Source organism: Rousettus aegyptiacus, unplaced genomic scaffold (assembly GCF_014176215.1).
Source record: "Rousettus aegyptiacus isolate mRouAeg1 unplaced genomic scaffold, mRouAeg1.p scaffold_m13_p_10, whole genome shotgun sequence".
Classification (NCBI taxonomy): Eukaryota; Metazoa; Chordata; class Mammalia; order Chiroptera; family Pteropodidae; genus Rousettus; species Rousettus aegyptiacus.
In genome coordinates this window covers 2,607,908-2,625,956 of record NW_023416285.1, presented here as the reverse complement: position 1 = coordinate 2,625,956, position 18,049 = coordinate 2,607,908, and the positions used below count along the sequence as shown (strand labels likewise).

Here is an 18,049-nt window from a genome sequence, read left to right as displayed (position 1 = left end):
CGAAGGAGCGGACAGGGTGGCTGGTATGGCAGAGCGGTCGTTCTGAGCGGGCAGGTCAGAACCGAGGCTATTTGCTCAGCCGCTGGCGGGCGGCAGTGGGTGGCCGGGTGGCCCCTCCGGCAGGAGGGCATTTGGGTCCTTCTCACGAATGAAGGAGCATTGCGACCTGCAGGCGGCCGCGAGCTCAACACCCTTCTCTCCTTCCGTCAGGTGCAGGGCATGTCCTTCATAGCCGCGGTGTTGATCTTGAACTTAGATACTGAAGATGCCTTCATCGCTTTTTCTAATCTCTTGAATAAACCCTGTCAAATGGCGTTTTTCCGAGTGGACCATGGCCTCGTGAGTATCCCCTGTGCGTGTGCCCCGGGCACTGTGTCTGCTCATGGCGAGAGTCACCTAACTGTCTCTTCGGTGGGAAAAAGAACACGTTTCCCTCTGCGAAGAGGGATTCAGGATAAGTGTCACCGTAGAAGGCGGAGGGTTATTTGGGCACGTGTTGAATTTTGAAAACACTTGGTTGACAGCCGTATGTATACATTTCTGAGTACATTCTTCCAGAAAGTTTTTCTGAAAATCCGTTCTTCAGACAAACGAGGAGGGGTGGGTCCTGCACAGACGCACACTGTTCGGCATGGGGTCCCCACGGGTGGGTCTGTCGCATGGGACGTGGCGTAGCAGACGCTGCTGCTGCTCCCGCCACGTGCCCCGCGTGGCGCTCTCCCCTGGGCAGGACGCGGGTCCGAGGCGCTCCCGTATTTGACAAAGGCGGCAGCGCGTTGGGTGCAGGTCCGTGGAGGGGTTCCATCCGTCAGTCCCGTCTTCCTGCCAGCACGGTGCCCAGAGGTGGCTGAAGTCACCCGAGAGGCCCCTCTTGTGCCCCAGAGGTGGGGCCTCTGCTCAGCGAGGCCCAGAAGGGGCTCGGCACTCGGCCAGGAAGTGGAAGAGCCAAGACCTGCCCCTTCTGCTTCCTGAGCCCGGTCCGTAGCCCAAGGAAGAACTCCAAGTTAACAAATCCATCAGCTGCTTAATGAACGTTGTCTCGAGTTGCTAATAGTTTGCGGATAATCATCTTGAGTACTTCAAGACCAAAGAAATCTGATAGTTAAATCAGCTAGGGAGTATTGCCTCCTTAATATCTTAAGGACTCCTGAGTATTTCTTGCTCAGGCAGTACATACATTTAAAAAAAAAAAAAATTAAAAACCGCTGCTAAACTAGTGGCTATTAGGGGAAGTATAAATTGGCAGAATCCTTTTGTAAGAAATTCGATATTAAGAGTCAACAGCAGTAATTGGACTTGGTATGTAATTCTGCTTGTAAGAACAGATTCTAAGAAAGTTACAAGTATGGGCAAAGCATATGCACAAAGGTGGTTATCGCACAATTTTGTGTAATTATTTAATAATAATTTGAAATTTTTCATTGGGAAGATGAAAATATTTTAAAATGAGGCTTAAGGAAATACAAAACAATTAACTAAAATCTGGTCATCTATGCAGGGATACTGATATTTGCAAAAAACTGTACTGTAGAAAACTAAGATAAAATGCTGATTTTTTCAAAAGTACGTAACACCGAACTTGTGCCATAATAGGGACCATATTTACCAGTAAAAGGAAGCATGCCACAGTTGTAGCGCTTACGGAAGGCCTTCATTCATTGCTGTACTTCTGAGCATTCGCAGATAGTACTTTCATGGTCAGGAAAAACTTTTTATGTGTCATAAAATGGTTTACGTCTTAGACATCTAATTCTGTAGATAAGACCCCAGATTCCTCTTTGGAAATGTGATAAAATTTGTAAGAATTTTAGCCTAATTTTTAAGGAAAAATCATAGAATCTCGATGTGAACGAGACCCTCGTTTTCAGCACGGTTTTCAGCAGGAGCTGCTGGCATCTGGGGCCCGGTGCTCTGGGGGGCTGTCCCAGGCATGGGAAGCTGTCTACGGCATCCCTGGGAAGCCAGTGGCACCTCCCTCCAGCTGTGATTCTCCAAAATGTGTCCCTCCAGAGGCAGAGTCATGCCCTGGCCCTTCCCCATCGGGAACCTCTGGTTCATGGGACCGCCCTGTCTCTGGACCCGAGCAGGACCGAGAAGGCCAGGCAATATCGGAGAGCTGTCCCCTGCCCGCGAGCATCCCACTAGCGCGGGGGCGGAGCGCGGGGAGGCAGGGTGCGGGGAGGCGGGGCGCGGGGAGGTGGGTGCGTGTGTGGCGCCCGCGTGCTGTGTGGCAAGTCACGGAGTCACCGGTCCAGACATGTTAGCGGTCACGTGAGAGCATCATCAGACCGTAGAGATAGGAGCATAGTGACTTGTTTTGTAGACTGAAAATTTGTGCTGATAATCAGTTTATTAATGTATTTCACATTCTCTCCCCAGATGTTGACTTATTTTGCTGCATTCGAGGTATTCTTTGAAGAAAATTTGCCAAAATTATTTGCCCATTTTAAGAAAAATAACTTAACTCCAGACATCTACCTGATCGATTGGTAAGACTCATCTCCCCGCCCCCACATCTCCTGGTCCTCACAGCTGTGCCCTGCGGGGTGCAGCATGCACCCGGCCTGCTCCCCAGCCGCCTGCCCTGCGCTTGAGGGTCATCTACCAGCCCGTTAGTTCTTTTTTATTACTGCGTGACCTTTAGCTGGCCCTTCTGAATTCCCCTCAGGGGAGGACTGGCGTCCCGGGCCCGCCCGTGGTCATACGCCATCCACCTGGCCACGCGCCAGTGTCCCTGAGCGGCAGGGCAGTGCCCGGCCCGGCCCGGATCCGGAGGCAGGGGGCGAGCCAGGCACGGCACTCGCCTGTCCGGAGCTCTTGTCGAGGCTGACAGGCGCGTCCACGGACGGCGGCACAGCGTGAGCAGTGCTGTCTCTGAAGCAGAGGGCCGAGGGTGGACGGAGGCCCTGGGGCCAGGCCTTGGGGTCAGAGTGCATAGAGGCGGTGTCGGAGCCCGAGCCAAGGCCAGACGTGAGCGGCGGCAGGCAGAGGTTGGGAGGCCACGTCCTGGAGGGTCCTGGATGCCAGGCCGAGAGCTTGGGCGGGGCGACAGGGGCCACAGGCTTTTGCTGGGGGTGAGGATGGAGGCAGAGTATAGCCGGAAGTGAGTTTAGGTCGCTCGGGAGGCAGGGGAGCCCAGAGGTGGAAACAAATTAAGGAAAAAAGGCCAGGATTTGAGCTGGGGCTGCAGGGCTGGGTGGAGGGGAGGGAGTGGGGAGACACTTGAGAGAGGAGAGCCGGCGGTCCCCATGAGTGTTTTGTGCCAAAAAGGCAGAGAGTTGTCATCTGCTCCCCAGGGCCCTGCTGGCGGGGGGTTGCTGGTACCCCGGTGAGATCAGAAACACGGAGGCAGAGTTGGCAGGACGTTAATGGCTCCGGCTTTGGACCGGTGATTTTGAGGTGCCTGTGGGACATCTTCGGGAGGTGGACAGACAGGTTCCAGAGAGTTCCGGGGGGGAGCAGTGGACCAGGCACAGCTTCACACAGAGGTGGACGTGGTCTCCTGAGGGGAGAGTGGGTGGCCCCGTAGAAAACGCTGGTTTGGGGCCCAGGCGAGAAGGCTGGCCGCAGAGTGTGGCATGGAGCGAGCGGCGTCCCCGTCGGCTGTGGGGGGCAGGCCCAGTTCCGGATCCGGTAGCCCCACGCGCCACGGGCCCCCGCTACTCGCCTGTGGCCTCGCTGAAGGCCGCTAACTTCTCGGACCCCAATTTCCCATCTGTCGGCCTCAACGATGAACCTTGCAGGGCATTGTAAGGTGACCACCCCCAGCCCCCCGACTTACACGAGTGCCTCTGCGGAAGTAAGGGAGCAGTCGCTTGATCAAAAAGGCCCGACTGGGCTTCAGCACTAACTCACACTGTAAATCTGAACTTGCTGGGAACACAGATGGCTTCATTTTTTTTCCTTTTTTCTTGCGGGCGGGGCTCACCATCAGAAGGCAGAAAGCTTGCTTCTAGAAGGTAAAGTCCGATTAGCACCTGAAACAGGGCTCCGTCCTTCAGACCGGCTCACCTGCGCCCTTGGCCTTTGGGTTCTCATGTCCGCTGCGTCCTCCCTACACCCCGAGGCTGTACCGATGCCGCCCAGCTCCTGCTGGCAACGAGGGTTTGGAGGTTGGAACTTGTGGCTGAAGCCGCAGGTCCTACTGCCACCAGGGGGTAGCAAACGGCAGGCCATGAAGCGGCCCGGCAGGGACGCCAACCAGCCTGCCTGGCTATGCCGGGGGCGGGGGGTGCTGCCTCCGAGGGCACCTCCACGGGGCAGACCACGCGTTCTGCACGCCCTGCACGCTCGGCTCGCGCGTCGGCCCCGCACCCCCGTTGGCACCCGCGCAGCTCATTTGACTGTGAGCCCTGACCTGGGGGGTCCCCGGGCCTGGAGCGTGTGAGCAAGGGGACAGGGTGCTAGGAGAGGGTCAGACAGGACCAGGGTCGTCAGCGGCTCCCTCATCTATTTTATAGCCCAAAGTTAGAATTTTAGGGGTCCAGGTCACAAACGACGTCGGGAGCACTGTCATGGAATGGCGTCTTCTGGGCGCATTTCACCCCGTCCTGCAAAAGGAAACCAGCTTCGTGTCGCGGCCCTGCATGCGCCGTGTGTGCAGAAGCGTGACAGGTACATGTGACTGAAACAAGTTTCACGAGACAGTTCCTGAAGTGTCCTGTCCTGTCCTGTTCTGTTCTCTCTGTGATGCTCCGCTCGGGTTGGTCGACTGGGTCACGGCTCTGTCTACTCGGGGGTGGTTATGATCCGGTTTGCGGGAGGGAGGCCCAGGGCCCTGTGTTTGCTGGCTCCGCTGCAGTCACATGTGACCTGCATTTCACAGATGAGAAAACTGAGGCTCAGAGAGGCAGAGGGCGGCGCCCAGGGTCAGATGGCCGCTGAAGGGAGCCGGTGTCCGCGGTCACGCCCCGCTCCAGACCTGGCACCCTGCCCACGATTTCTCCCTGAGGGGCTTCGTCACAAGGCGCATGACTGCGAGGCGGCCCCTGGCTCTGGCTCCAGAGCTAGGGTGCGGCAACGCCCCCGGGGACTGTAACGCAGGTCAGACTTGTTCACAGTGACGGGTGAAGCCGAGCACAGGGCATCTCAGCAGAAAGGGGGCTCCAGGGGGTTCGCAGGTTCCACTGCCGGGACCTTCGTGAGGTGACGCATCCTGAGGCCTCGGGAATGCTGCCCACCGTGCCTCGATGAGGCCTCCGCAGGCGTCGGCTTATTCTTGGGGAAATGCTCGACTGCTTCGAATAAAAATCTAGGAGAACAGACGTCATCCACATTTACAATCCCACTGCAGGGTAGGCACACAGTTGGTCTTTAGTAAATATATAAGTTGAATCAAGCGCAGAAAACCGTGCGTTCGTGACTCGACCCCGTCTGCACGTGTCTCCCGCAGCAGTCGTGGCTCTCGCTTGGGTGCTAACGGGTGAAGGCTCAGGTCAGAAACAGGGTGGCCCCGGGAGGAAGCGCGGGGCAGGCCCAGCTTGCTCGGACCGAGACGCTGACGCTCCGGGGACACTCGTCGCTGTGTGTCTTAGCCCAGGAGGGGCCACCGCGGCCCCTCACGCAGTCCCAGCACACTGCAGCGAGCGGCCCAGGCCCGTCTCCTTTTCCTGCCGCGCCATGTCCCCTCCCCACAAGCCACGTGTACACCCTGGGCAGCCGGACCCGCCTCCGAGCTGCCTGCGCGTGGCCGGCTGCCGTGCCGCCCTCGAGTCCCCCAGCGCTTCACCACGGGCGCGGCAGGCCACGCACGTCGCCCTGTCGTGGTCGGCGTGTGGTTGGCGTGCGGAGCCGAGCGCGTGAGTGCCCCTCCAGGCCCTGCCGGGGGGTCTGAACCGAGTCGCACCCTGGAGCCCCTGTGGCCGTGCGGCCCGTGTGCGCACCCGCCAGCATGCTGCAGTCCCGGGATCTGTTCCAGGGGAGCGGGCCCCCTGTCGGAGGCGTGACGACGTTGCCTCCTGACCTAGGCGGCCCTACAGTCAGCGCCTCCGGGGGCCCCACGTGTCTCGAGCTGGCGTGGGCACTAAGGAAGTGCGAGAACCTGGAAGGGTGATTTCCCAGGAAGGATGGGGGCCCATCCCCCTGCGGTTGAGAATCGCCGCTTCTGTGAGTAGTGGTTCCGACGAGGTCACGAGAACCGCCGTGGTCTGTCATCGGACGCGGCCTGGGGGTCTGTCCTCATGGAGTCCTCAGCAGAGACCGCCAGGTGCCGTGCTGGGTGCCGCGGGTGCGGGCGGACGGGGCAGGAGCTGGGTGGGGAGGGCGGGTTCACCAGTTTGCCTGCCGTCTCAGCCTGGACTCGCCTCGCTGTGTGACGGGCACGTTCCAGGCTAGAAATGCGCAAGCCGGATGACACTCAGAACTGTGTGTTTGGTAGTTTGCACTGTGAATATCAAAACTGTTTAAGGGAGTGTGTTTCACTGTTCGGTCTCACGGTTTGCATTTCAGTCCACAGTCAAATTTATCTGGAAAAATTTACTTTGTTCCTTTGCTGACCCCTGCTGGGGGAAGAGTGCTCTGGACGCCCCAGAGTCCTGCAGCTCCCGCTGGCTGCTTCTGCCCGCCCCAGACTCTGAGCTCTGTCTGCCTTCTCACCTCACGCCCAGCGCCTGCCGCAGAGCAAGCACGGAGCAGGCGCTTGGTGAATGTTCGTTGTGTGTGGACGTGGTCGGTGTCAGTCGTTTGCGCCAGGCGGTGTTTGCGGTTCCGTGTGGAAGCCAGTAGTGCTGTTTCGTGAAACTTGAGCTGGCCTTCAGCGTGGACGCAGGCGCGGCGCTCACGGGCCCCCACGTGTGCGTCCAGGGGTGGGAGAGCGTGACGTGAGCCTCTGTAATGGGTCCACCTGGGTCCACAGCTCTTTCTTGGTACCATCCAGAGTCTGAGAAACACAACCTTTTCTCCCAGGATCTTTACCTTATACAGCAAGTCCTTGCCCCTCGACCTGGCCTGTCGCATCTGGGACGTATTCTGTCGCGACGGGGAGGAGTTTCTGTTCCGCACGGCGCTGGGCGTCCTGAAGCTGTTCGAGGACATCCTGACCAAGATGGACTTCATCCACATGGCCCAGCTGCTCACCAGGCTGCCCGACCACCTGCCTGCCGAGGAGTTCTTTGCTTGTATAGCGACAATTCAGATGCAGAGTCGGAACAAGAAGTGGGCCCAGGTGAGCGGATCCCCCCAGTCCCTGAGACGTGGACACGTGGCTTGGGCGTAATGTAGGAAGCAGCTTGCTCAGAGGGTCCCCTGAGGAGACAGCCCCCTCCAGAGTCGTCGGTGGGCTGGAGGTGAGGACGCCTGGCTCCTGGCTCGGCTCTGCTGCAGGGGGCTCGGGCAGCCATCCGCTCCTGGGGTCCGTCAGGTGGAGGGGCTGGGTGATAACGTGCCATCGTGCAGTGGCACCGGGAGGTCAGGACTTTAGTGCCATCGCAGTGCCGTCTCCACATTAGTATCTGGTAAACGGAGCCTACCCCCTTTTAAAGACGGCCCGAGACAGGAAGCACAGGGAACCGACGCCGAGCGGGCCGCTGCGCCTCCCCCTCCCGGCGCCCGTGGGTGGGTGGGCTGGTCCTCGGCTCACTGGGAAGCGAAGGAGCCCAGGGGGCTGGAAGGCACCCCTCAGCAGAGGAGGGGGGAGGTCGGCACCCCCGGGATGTGTGACTGTCAGTCTTTCCAACCTCTGCGGTCACGGGCACGGACCTGCTCCCCCGGCCCGCGGCTCCCCCCGCCCCCGTGCCGCACACGCACACGCACACACACACGCACGTGCACACACACGCACACGCACACGCACGTACACGCACACGCGCACACACACGCACGTGCACACACACTTATTCCCCCCACCCCCGCCCCATCTCCCAGAGCTGACATTCTGCTTCTTACGTTTGAGGAAGCAGGTAAAAATTATTGATTGCAACTGGGTCAGAGGTTAGTGACAGACATTCTCTGAGGGCGGTAGAGTGACAGGGGTTAGTCCCATGCTGGGTGCAGAGCGTGAAGCATCTTGGGAGCTGTGGGCCGTGCACTCTGCTCTTAGGTGCCGTGCTTGAGGTTAGGACCCCGGGGAGCTTTATGAAACAGGTGAACGGCCATTTGGTGGGCAGCCTCGCTTACTTAGATATGGCGGGGGGACCTGCCCACTGCTCGTCCTCTGTGCAGCCTGTCGGAAACTTACATAAAATGTTTCTGCTTTACGCGTGGTAATTTGTGATCCAGTTAAAGGGGCGTTGGGCCTGGACCCCAGTAGCTGAGCACAGGGGCCACAGAGGTTCCCGGGGTTTGGAATAGGACAAATCTGGTTTCGTGGAGTCGTGTGGGCTGCTTAACCTGGAGCACGTCACTTCTGTGAGCACGTGACGCTCGGGCCCTACGATGGGGCGTCCCCCGCCCCCACCCCACGTGTCGTGCGGGTTAGACGGCCGCTGCATGTGGAGCGGGTGCTCCGCTGGGCCCGGGGCAGGTGTCCAGCAGGTGCAGCCGTGGTCGTCGTCACCGCTGTCATGAAGCAGTCACAGTGGAGTGCTCATCAGACGGTGACAGCGCCGAGCAGGGGCCGCGAGAGCAGGCGAGGCAGCCGAGCCCGCCGGGGAAGCTCAGGGAGCCGGGGAGAGCTGGCGCGGGAGTTGCGGGCGGAGGGGCCCGGGGCCCGGCCTCGGTCGCGGCCCAGCGTGGGGGCTGGGTGTGGGGGGGAGCCCCGCGGCCCTGTCTGGATGTTGGCGCGTGGCCGGTGGGGCTGGCTGTGTGGCGTCAGCCCGCGTGGACGGTGAGTGCGGATGAGGTGTGGAGGGCGGGCAGCGTGCCGCGGGGCGCCCACGGATGTCTCCCCTGTGACCCCAGGTGCTGGCCGCGCTGCAGAAGGACAGCCGTGAGACGGAGAAAGGAAGCCCGCCTCCCAGGCACTGAGGCGGCCAGCGGACGCGCTCGGCACTGCGACGGGGCCCAGAGCACCTGCGCCCTTTCAGGGGGACACCCGGCATCTGCGAACAGGGGCTCTTTTCCTCTCTGCTCCCGAACACTGGAGTTGGCCTTAAAACAAACAGACAAAACTTGTAAAGAACCAAACCGAGGCTTAGCCTTAAGCAGCCCAGTGGGACGGTGGCCCAGCGTCAGCCGTGGCCGGCCGCCGCGAGCTCCGCATGGTTTGAACACGGCAGTGGCTGGCTCCCTCCCCTCCTTCCAGCAAAAAGTTAATTAAATCATAATGCCTTCATGTCAACTACTGGAAGGGACGTTACAGTCTTTCTTAGCCCAGGTGCGTGAGAAGTTCCTCGGGAGACCTGAGAGCTGCTCGGGCTCATAGTCACCTGTTGTAGTAGAGACTGCTGATTTAGAGGCCGCGATACCCTTCCCAGAAGTGGAAAGCCCACCTGCCAAAGATGCGCCAGAGGCGAATGAGTCTCGTGGGGTCATCGTGGCAGGTGCCCATGGCTGCACAGGGACACGGCCTGACCTCGGCTTGACCGCTTACCATGTTGCCTTTGCACATGGCAGCACAGGGCCGAAGATGGGCGCCAAGGGTCCGGTGGGGACCCTCGCTCCCCCAGACTGCCCCCTGCACCCGCTGAGCGGTGGTGGGAAGTTGAGGCAGGAAGAACTGTTTGCAGGGAAGGCCCGTGGGGGCAGACGGTCTGAAAGCCGATGGAAGAGATGCAGACAGCCCCCCATTAAGTCAGAGTGGGGGGAAAGGGGGCGTTAAGACCTGTCTCCTGGCCCCCGGCTTGTCTCTGGGCAGGCCAGGGACAGCCTAGTGGGGGGGGAGTCTGCCCCCTCGTGCTGACAGAGGGCTCCTCTGCCCTTTGTCACTGGAACACAGGGTCAGCCCCGAGTGCCAGCATTTCCCTCCTCGCCCATGTGGCTTAACGGTGGACTGTCCTAAGGGTAGAGGAGCAGCCCACACCTCCGACAGCAGGATGGTCTTGTCCAAGCTCTCAGCGTGTCCAGTCCATCAGCCTTTTCCCGTGTTAGGTTTTCGGTGGTTTCCCCAAGGTCATGAACGCCTTGATTGCTCTAGCTTGCCCGTGACTAATTTTGAGAACTTTGTGTTAAGAACTTTGGTTATCCAGACTCAAAGAAATGAATGATTTTTGCAGCGTGGTCCAAAGGGCAGGCAGATCTGTATGGAAATGGCTTCCCACGTGGTCATCCGCTGGGAGCTGGTCCCCGGGAGTGCTCGCCGGGCAGTCCAGGTTGGAGGGCGCAGGTCACTCCCAGCGCGTGGTGCCTGCAGCAGTGTGGCTGGCGCCCTCTGGCCCTTCTCGGCCATCCTTCCCGCCGCTGGGGAGCTCCAGGGTCCGTCTTGCTTCCGATGTTGCAAGCACCCTCAGCTCTGAGCATAGGATGCAACCAGGAGGCCTGGGCTGGGGCCAGCGCCTGCCGTGGCCTCAGCCCTGCAGGTGCTCTGCCTCTCCATTCCGCGTGGTTCTTCCTGAGACCACCTTTGTTCCCTGACCTCCCTCACGGGATTCTCCAGGGAGGTCACAGAGCATCATGGGTACCGCTTTCCGCCCCAGCCTTCACAGGCGGACTCGCCCGACCTGGGAGGGGAGCCGTTCCGTGGTCACTGAGGTCTCCACAGCCTGCCAGACGCAGCGCCCGACGCCACGATGCTGAACGTGGGCTGGACGGAGCCGGCCTGGGGGGCGGGCTGGCGAGTGTGCCCAGGTTGCTCCCTGACGTGGGCTTTCTGTTCCCGAAAGATGTATATATTTTCTTACTGTACATAAAGATGTTCCTTGAGTTGCGACAGCGCGCGCGGCAGCCTGGGCGGTGCGCGGTTCCCGCCGGAAGGGCACGCGCATTCTCAACCCAGCCCTCAGCATCCGTTGTCCGAGTTTGACGTGAACCTCTCTGGGTAGCACCATTCGCGTGTTAACTTTTAAATAGGATCTCATGCCAGTCTGGAGCACTGACCAAATCTCTGGTTCTGAAGAGGTGTCCATGACCTGTTCGGGGACCCCGGGAGGCCTTGCTGGTTTGCTGTGTCCACTTCGCAGGCCGGAAGTTCTGAGCCCCCGCCCGGGGCCACGCGGCCGCCTCCCATGGAGGGCCGCGGAGGGGCACAGGGCCCCGCTCTTCTGCCAGATGCCGCTTTAGGAAACTGGAAGCATGTCGAAAGGCTGCGCCCCCCGGAGCTCGCCCTGTCCACTTCCCCGGCCACCGATTTGCCGCATCTCAGACTTCGGGTTTGGGACCTTCGTGCAGCTGGCGCTTCAGGGTCGAAGGCTGCGTCCCCACCAGTCCTCGAAATCTCATCTAGAAACAAGGCTCACTTTAAAAGGTACTTTTTAACCGCTCAGTTTCGACTATTTTACATAGTTCGCTGGTAGAAAACTCCTGATAACACTTGCTACACATCATGTTTTAATTGCTTGTACAGTCAACCTTTAATTTTATTAAGTGTATCAAATTAGGGCTTTTTGAATTGTAAATATGTGGTTTTGTTAAATAAAAGTCATGTAAAATTGTTAACTTGATTCACTGCGGTTTGATTTAAAGTTGAAGTTCTCACCCTAAACTGTGGCAAAAATTCGATTTTTGAGCATTGCGCTATTTCAGTGTTTTAAAATTCCCTCGTTAGGATCAGCTACATCAAGAAGGTGGTGTAGTTACGGTAATTTGGTCAAGGGATTCGAGGCTTTGGTGTGCCCCAAGCTGGAGGGGAGCCCCGAACTTGCTGCTCCTCTCAGGCTTGGCCTCAGCCCCGCCCCCCAGGTCCCTCACGCCCACCTGCACCCTGCGGCCCCATCCAGGCGGGTCGTCGGCATCCCCTGTGCTGGCCCTGAGGAACCCGCTCGGGGCCTGGTCAGCCGGGCACAGGTCATCGGTGGGACCCTGGGCTCCTCCCGGGGCCAGTGCGCACCTCCGTTCCCGTCTGGAGCTGGGAGCTGGGAGCAGGCCTCAAGGTCGCCTCGGCCAGGCAGACGGAGCGCTCCTGTGCTCGGCGGTGCCCGCCACGCCAGCACAGGACGCGCCAGCTCAGGACGAGGGCGAGGGCGGGAGGGGAGGAGCGCGCCCAGTCCCAGCGGTCGGGCGGGAGCCCCAGGCCGCGCTCTCTCCACTCGTCCTCCACGACGCCACCCCTGCCATGTCGCCCCTCCCCGTGTCTCCCTGGGCCCCCAGGGGCCTGTGCCGGACCTGCGCGGAGCCCCTCTCCACCCTGTGCTGTGCTAGCTGCCTCCCTGCCCATCCCCGCCCCCCCCGGGGATGGAGGAGCTCAGGGGGCATCTGCGCGACGGCTTCGCTTCTCTAGGCCATGTCATTTTCCTCCATGTTCCACGGGCCGTGAGGTGAGTCACAGACGAGGGTGGTCGTGGTTGACGGCGATCGCATCGCGTTTGCTGAGGGATCTCTGGCTGCTCCGCCCACGCCAGCCCTGGGTCGAGTGCCCTGTGAGTGACCTCGCTGATCTCCACGGCTGCTGTCACGGTTGTGGTTTCAAGACTCAGGGAAGTGGTCTGCTTGGGCTTCCACAGCTAGTTAGTGGTGGTGTCGGGGTTCACACTCAGGCCTGTGGCTCCCGAGCCTTGACAGATGCCCGTCCCCAGGGAACACTTGCTTCGGGGCCATCGGAAGCCTTCTGCCTCTAGCTGGCCTGACTCCAAGTCATTCACTCACTCACCTGAGCACCTCCTGTGTGCAGGACACCACGCTGCTGGGAAGGTGGCCCTGCTCCCCCACGGCCAGCTCCTGGGGCCAGACGCACGGGCAGAGGGGGCATGTCCTAAGCGAATGTCGGTGAATGTCCTAAGCAAAACAGGGGGCTGCAGGTTCAAAACTGCCACCTGAAGTGTGGAGCCTGCCATGAAGGCAGGAGAGGGAACCAGATGCCGCGCCGGTGTGGGGGGACCAAGGGACGAGGCGGACCAGCAGAGGGAAGTCTTAGAGCCAGAAGAGGTCCCCGGATGGGGCCCTGTGAAGCGGCAGAGCACCCACCCAGCACCCGGGAACTCAGCTGTGACTAAAAGGTCCCGGTGTTCCCGGAGGCCCCAGCGCTGTCCAGCTGTGTCTTGCCCCGGGCTCCTCCACGAACACCGCCACCCCGGCAGCCAGCTCGCCCTGGGACAGGGCCGCTCCAGGGCCCCTCCTCCCAGGGTGCCCAAGCCCCGTGGGGTCCTGGGCGGAGGAAGGGGCAGTGGCCTCACTGAGCAACACAGCAAAATGGGTTACCCCAGCTTGACCCCAGGGCCTCAACAGCCCTTCTTAAACTGCTTTAATCAAAAAAAAAAAAAAGCCAGTAGACAGAGGACAGAGTAAAGGGGGTCAAATATGTGGTGACAGAAAGAACTCTAACTGAGGGAGGTGAACACACGGTGTAAGTTTATATATGCCTTACTGAGTACAGCTGAGACATTGGATTTCGTTAACCAATATCACTATAAAAAATAAAAAAATTTTTTAAAAACACAGCCAAGTTTAAGGTACAGTTTAGCTTAAGGTTAGGAACAGGAGAGTTTAAATTCTCTAAGCCTCATTTTCCTTTTCTGTAACCTAAGTTAAAAGGGTACCCAGCACCCGTCCACTGATTCGTTAAGGTTAAAGTAATCTAAAATGCCCAACTAATTATATCATTAAAAGAAACAGATAGTAGTAGATGCTAGACTCATGCTCTTGACATGCAAACTGTCAGGACCTTATACTCTTGGTGACTATGTGAATTTTTAAAAATTGGATTTTTTTCCCCCAAATTAAAGGCATGTTCATTGTATAAAACTTAAAAATTACAGAAAAGCACACAGAAAATAAAAATCATAATTTTTACCACCCAGAAAAGAGATACTATGTTCATATTCTTACCTTTTTTCTCTATTTTACGAGTGCATTAAGCTTTAGAGGGTTTTGGTATATGTCTCAGGTCACAGTCGGAAGAGAACTAAGTCCAGGTCAGGCCGATTCTAGGGTCTCTGTTCCCTAGCAGCACCCTGTCTTCTGGGACATCTCTATGTCCATACTTGGCGTCCTTTGCGTGAAGTATTAGAAGAGTCAGAGAGAGTGTAACTGTAGTAAAATATGGACATATTTAATCATTGTTTTTTTTAAAATGAAAACTGGACAAGCCTCTGGAAGGAGTGTTGCGTGGGCGGCAGGCGACAGGAACTCCCGCGGCGCGCCTGCGGCCAGCCCCAGCCCCGGCCCCAGCCCCGGCCCCGGGCCCGGCTCGGCCACATCCCCCACGTGTCGCTCCGCGGCGGAACTAGTCACCTAGTTCCTTGCGCTGGCATGATTCCTCGCTCTGACAATAACTTTTTGAAAGTTTAAAACACAAAATGCACCCAATTGGGGAGCGTTAACTCCAATGTTATTTTATGGACAGGCACCTCCAACCAGTGACAAAATCTAAATTACGGCTGCAGATGAACTTATTTTTAAAAAGCGTGTATTTCCACTTACATAATTAAAAAATCCCAAATGTGGTGAGTCACCCAAAATGATTTTTATTTACCAGTAGAGAAGTGCCCTCCTGTTCCGATGCCCCCGGTTCTCCCCAGGTCGTGCCCGACTCACTCCTGCCAGGGCCACCCCCAAAACAAACCACCTCCCGTAACACTGAAGATGCTGCTTCCGACTCAGACCAATTTTAAAATGTCTAGTTTCATATAACGTCTCAAATTTTATCGTGCTTGCATTTTTCAGGCCTGTATTTTTTGACAAGGAGATGAAAATGTCTTTAGTTTTTGATTTTATCATTCGTAAAAATCGTCTCCCTTTTAGAGGTTTCCAGGCCCAGAATGAATGGCTCCGTATCTGAAGTTCATCCTTCCATGATGAGAAGCCCGCTCGCCTGTCCCTTCCCTCACTGGTTCTACTTCTCGAGAGATCCTCTTTCTACTTGTAATGACTTTTGAATCTTACATATATAAGCAGCATCTAAGTAACACTTATTTTCAGGAAATGAGACTGACATTATATTAATATATCCGACAAATTTATTGAGCACTGATTATGTGCTAGGCACTGTGCTGGCTACTGGAGAGATGATAAACCTAAAGTCCTTGCCCTCTTGTGCTTTATCTCATTGGGGTACAGAGAACTATGCAGTCACAAAGCAGTAGGTCGAAGGCTGGCCTGGGGTCAAGGCCAATGAAGGAATGTTTGACATGGATAATTGCGAATGAGTCAAAATCAACCGAAGACACTATTTGTCACTTAGTGAACCAAAGGGGTGGACACTTACAGTGAAAGCCACTCACTCAGCGCGGGCACCAAGCACGTTGCCTGTTTGAAGCTCTTCGCCCCCTCTACCCAACCACAGAATAACTCGGTGTTGCTTTTCATTCGCAGCACAAAGAAAGTTCTATTTGCCAGTGATTTCCTATTTGATTTTGACTTTAACAGAGAAGAAACAAAAATTGTAGGGCATAAAGAGAATGGAAGTGGGAAGTCAAAGCTTTTAACTCCCCTCGTTAACGTCTGTGTGCTTGGATGAGTATAATGTTATATTAAAAAAATATACTCAGGCTGTGGAATTTTAATCCACCTTTAATGGCTTTAAGGGAAACACACTTCAGGTTAATCTAGGGGAATGAGTGAGCTTTGACTTGAGATGGTGACTTTGGACTATGCAGCTTAATACATTCACAGGGATTTAATAATGAACTCAATGCACAGGAACCTCGGGGTACTCTGCTCATTGGTTGGACCCTCCTGCATATGGACGAACAGTCCTCAGTATCAGCTCACTGAAATTATGGAATTGCTTAGGTATAAAAAGGCTTTTGTCAGCTTTTTATGAGAAGTCAGGCACATGACCCGATTGTTTCTCTGGACCTGTTTCACTTAACCCCACATAAACCTGACTGCTGACCCGATCTTGGGCTTGGCACTAATTTGGAAACTGAAAAACTATGAGAGAAACACAGAGCATAGTTCCATCGTAAATATCACAGGCCTTTTAAAGGATGGCAACGGATGGGGGATGAAAGTTAATTGAGGATGACGTTTGCGGAGCTCGAAGCCGTTCTGCTGGCTCTTGTCAGCGTGTCAAGAGGGGAGGAAGGCTTTGGCTTCCTGGATCTTCTGCTTCACGCCCCTGCAGGACAATGAGAGGCCTGCGTGGTGCCGCTTCAGGGATTCTAAGCGCCGCTTGAGGACCTCGGTCTTCTCCACCTTCTTTTCCATGTCCCGGAGGAGCAATTCCTTGCCCAGAAGCCCGCACCTCCGATTCAGCTTGATGTTGTCCATCCGCAGGCTGTCTCGAGCTTGCTTAGTCTTGGTCAAGATGTCCCTCCTGAGGGCCACCTGAACCTCTGTTTCCAGAAGCTGTGACTTTTTGCATGCATTTTCTATATCCACAAAGTGTAACTTCTCCTTCACATGGGTAATTATTTGCACATTGCTGTTCACCTTGTTGCGTAGTTTTAAAAGCTCTTCGTTTCGCTCCTCAACTTTCTCATTGAACGTCTGGTTCTCAATCTTAAGCTGTTCGAAATCGATGAGAAGCAGGCCCTCGGTCATGTCCTCCTGGGCCCTCATCCTGGTTTCAAAATGCATCAGGCCCTGCTTCAGCTGCACGTTCTCCAGCCTCACGGCGCTCATCTCCTTCTCCTTCTTCTCCTCCAACGCCTGGATCTGCTCCACCTCCCTCAGAGCAGCCTGGCGACCCCCCCGCATCCGACAGCTGCCCATGGCCTGCATCACCACCTGCTTCTTGAGTGCCTGGAAGGCTCGCCATTCCTTCTCCACCTTGGACAGCTGCTCCGTGCACAGCTGCTTCAGCTGGGCCAGCTCCTGGCGGTACCAGTCCAGGTCGTCTGCCTGCTGCTTCTTCAGCTCCTCCAGCGCGGCCAGGTAGTGGAGGTATGCTTGCTCCTTCTCAGGGGACTCGGGCTCCATGACCCTGTCCTGCACCTCGGCCGCATCCAGGCCTTTCTTCTTGCGCAGCGCCTCGAAGATCTTGTGCTGCAGGTAGATGTTGTAGCGCTGGTAGTGGCTGCGCTCCAGCGCCAGCGCGCGGTACTGCTCCAGCAGCTCCGAGCGCAGCTGCTGCTCCTGCCGCTTCTGAACCTCCTCCGTCCACTCGCTACTCTCGTCCTCAGGTACCTTGTCCAGACCTTTCTCCGCCAACTCGCTTTTCGCCCCGCTTCCTTCCACACGCTGCTTCTTGCTCTCTTTCTCCTCCTCCTCCTCCTCCCCGCCCCCGTCCTCCTCGTTCTGCGTTCCCCGCCGCTCAGCCTCCGGGACTGGCGCAGCCATTTCCCCGCTGGTGGTGGTGGCCGGCGGCAGAGAACCCCGCGAGGGGGCTTTCTTCCCCCGCCCCTCCTCCTCCGCTGCCTCCTCCCTTTCCTTCTCCTCCTCGGATTCCACGTCCCCGCCTTCGGACTCCGGCTTGGCTGACCACTCCCGTTCCTCGGGCCCCTCCTCGCCCGCAGCCCCGGGGGCCGCCGGCCCTTTCCAGGCCTTGGCGGGCTCTGTAGGCTCGGCGGGCTCGGCTAGGTCGGCCGCGGCGGAGCCCCCATCCGAAGCGTCTACGGCCTCCAGCTCCAGCTCCGGCTGCGGCTGCGGCTCCGGCTCGGTCTCTGGCTGCGGCTCCGGTTCCGGCTGCAGCTGTGGCTCCGGCTGCGGCTGCGTCTCCGGCTGGGACTCGAGCTCCGCAGGTTTGGCCGGCGACTGGGGGCCAGAGCCGCCCTTGATCTCGGACAGCTGCGGGGCCAGCCTCTCCGCATCTCCGTCTTCCTGCTCAGGGTCCCTACTGTGCTCGGAGTGGCTGTCCATCTCCCGCTCCGCCAGCGCCGCGGACTCCAGCAGTCGGAGGTTAGGTTTCCAGGGGCAACCAGGGGCGCTCGCAGCCGCCCGACGATTGGCCAGGCGTCAACCCGACGCCCTGCCCCTTCTCCCCGCCTTCCCGCAGGATCAGACCAATGGGGGCCCGCGAGTGAACAATGGGAGGCGTTGATTGGGAGAGGGCGCAGGCTCGCGCCGAGAGGGGCGTGGCGGACCCACCGCGCTTGCTTTCCGCGCGTTTCCTCGCGCCCGGCCTGGGGCGTGGCGTCAGGAAGCGCTGGGCGGGGCGGGCGGCCAGCGCGAGGGGCGCGCAGGCGCAGAGCGGCGGGCAGGG

The 18,049-nt window shown here is 57.9% G+C and overlaps 2 protein-coding genes across 7 annotated transcripts in view; one reads left to right on the top strand and one right to left on the bottom strand.

The window, feature by feature from the left end:
* Positions 1-11,466, top strand: part of TBC1D14 (TBC1 domain family member 14) — a 74,211-nt gene extending 62,745 nt beyond the window's left edge. For all 6 annotated transcript variants that reach the window (XM_016161232.2, XM_016161231.2, XM_016161230.2 and 3 more), the window contains 4 exons: positions 211-339; positions 2,380-2,489; positions 6,904-7,162; positions 8,836-11,466. In XM_016161232.2, coding sequence (XP_016016718.2) covers positions 211-339; positions 2,380-2,489; positions 6,904-7,162; positions 8,836-8,901 — 564 coding nt within the window. In that variant the 3' untranslated portion in view covers positions 8,902-11,466. The remainder of the gene's footprint in view (positions 1-210; positions 340-2,379; positions 2,490-6,903; positions 7,163-8,835) is intronic.
* Positions 11,467-14,752: 3,286 nt separating this feature from the next.
* Positions 14,753-17,908, bottom strand: CCDC96 (coiled-coil domain containing 96). The gene has a single exon (XM_016161212.2). It carries the CDS (start codon positions 17,704-17,706, stop codon positions 15,976-15,978), a length of 1,731 nt encoding a protein of 576 aa, XP_016016698.2. The 5' UTR covers positions 17,707-17,908; the 3' UTR covers positions 14,753-15,975.
* Positions 17,909-18,049: the final 141 nt, after the last annotated feature.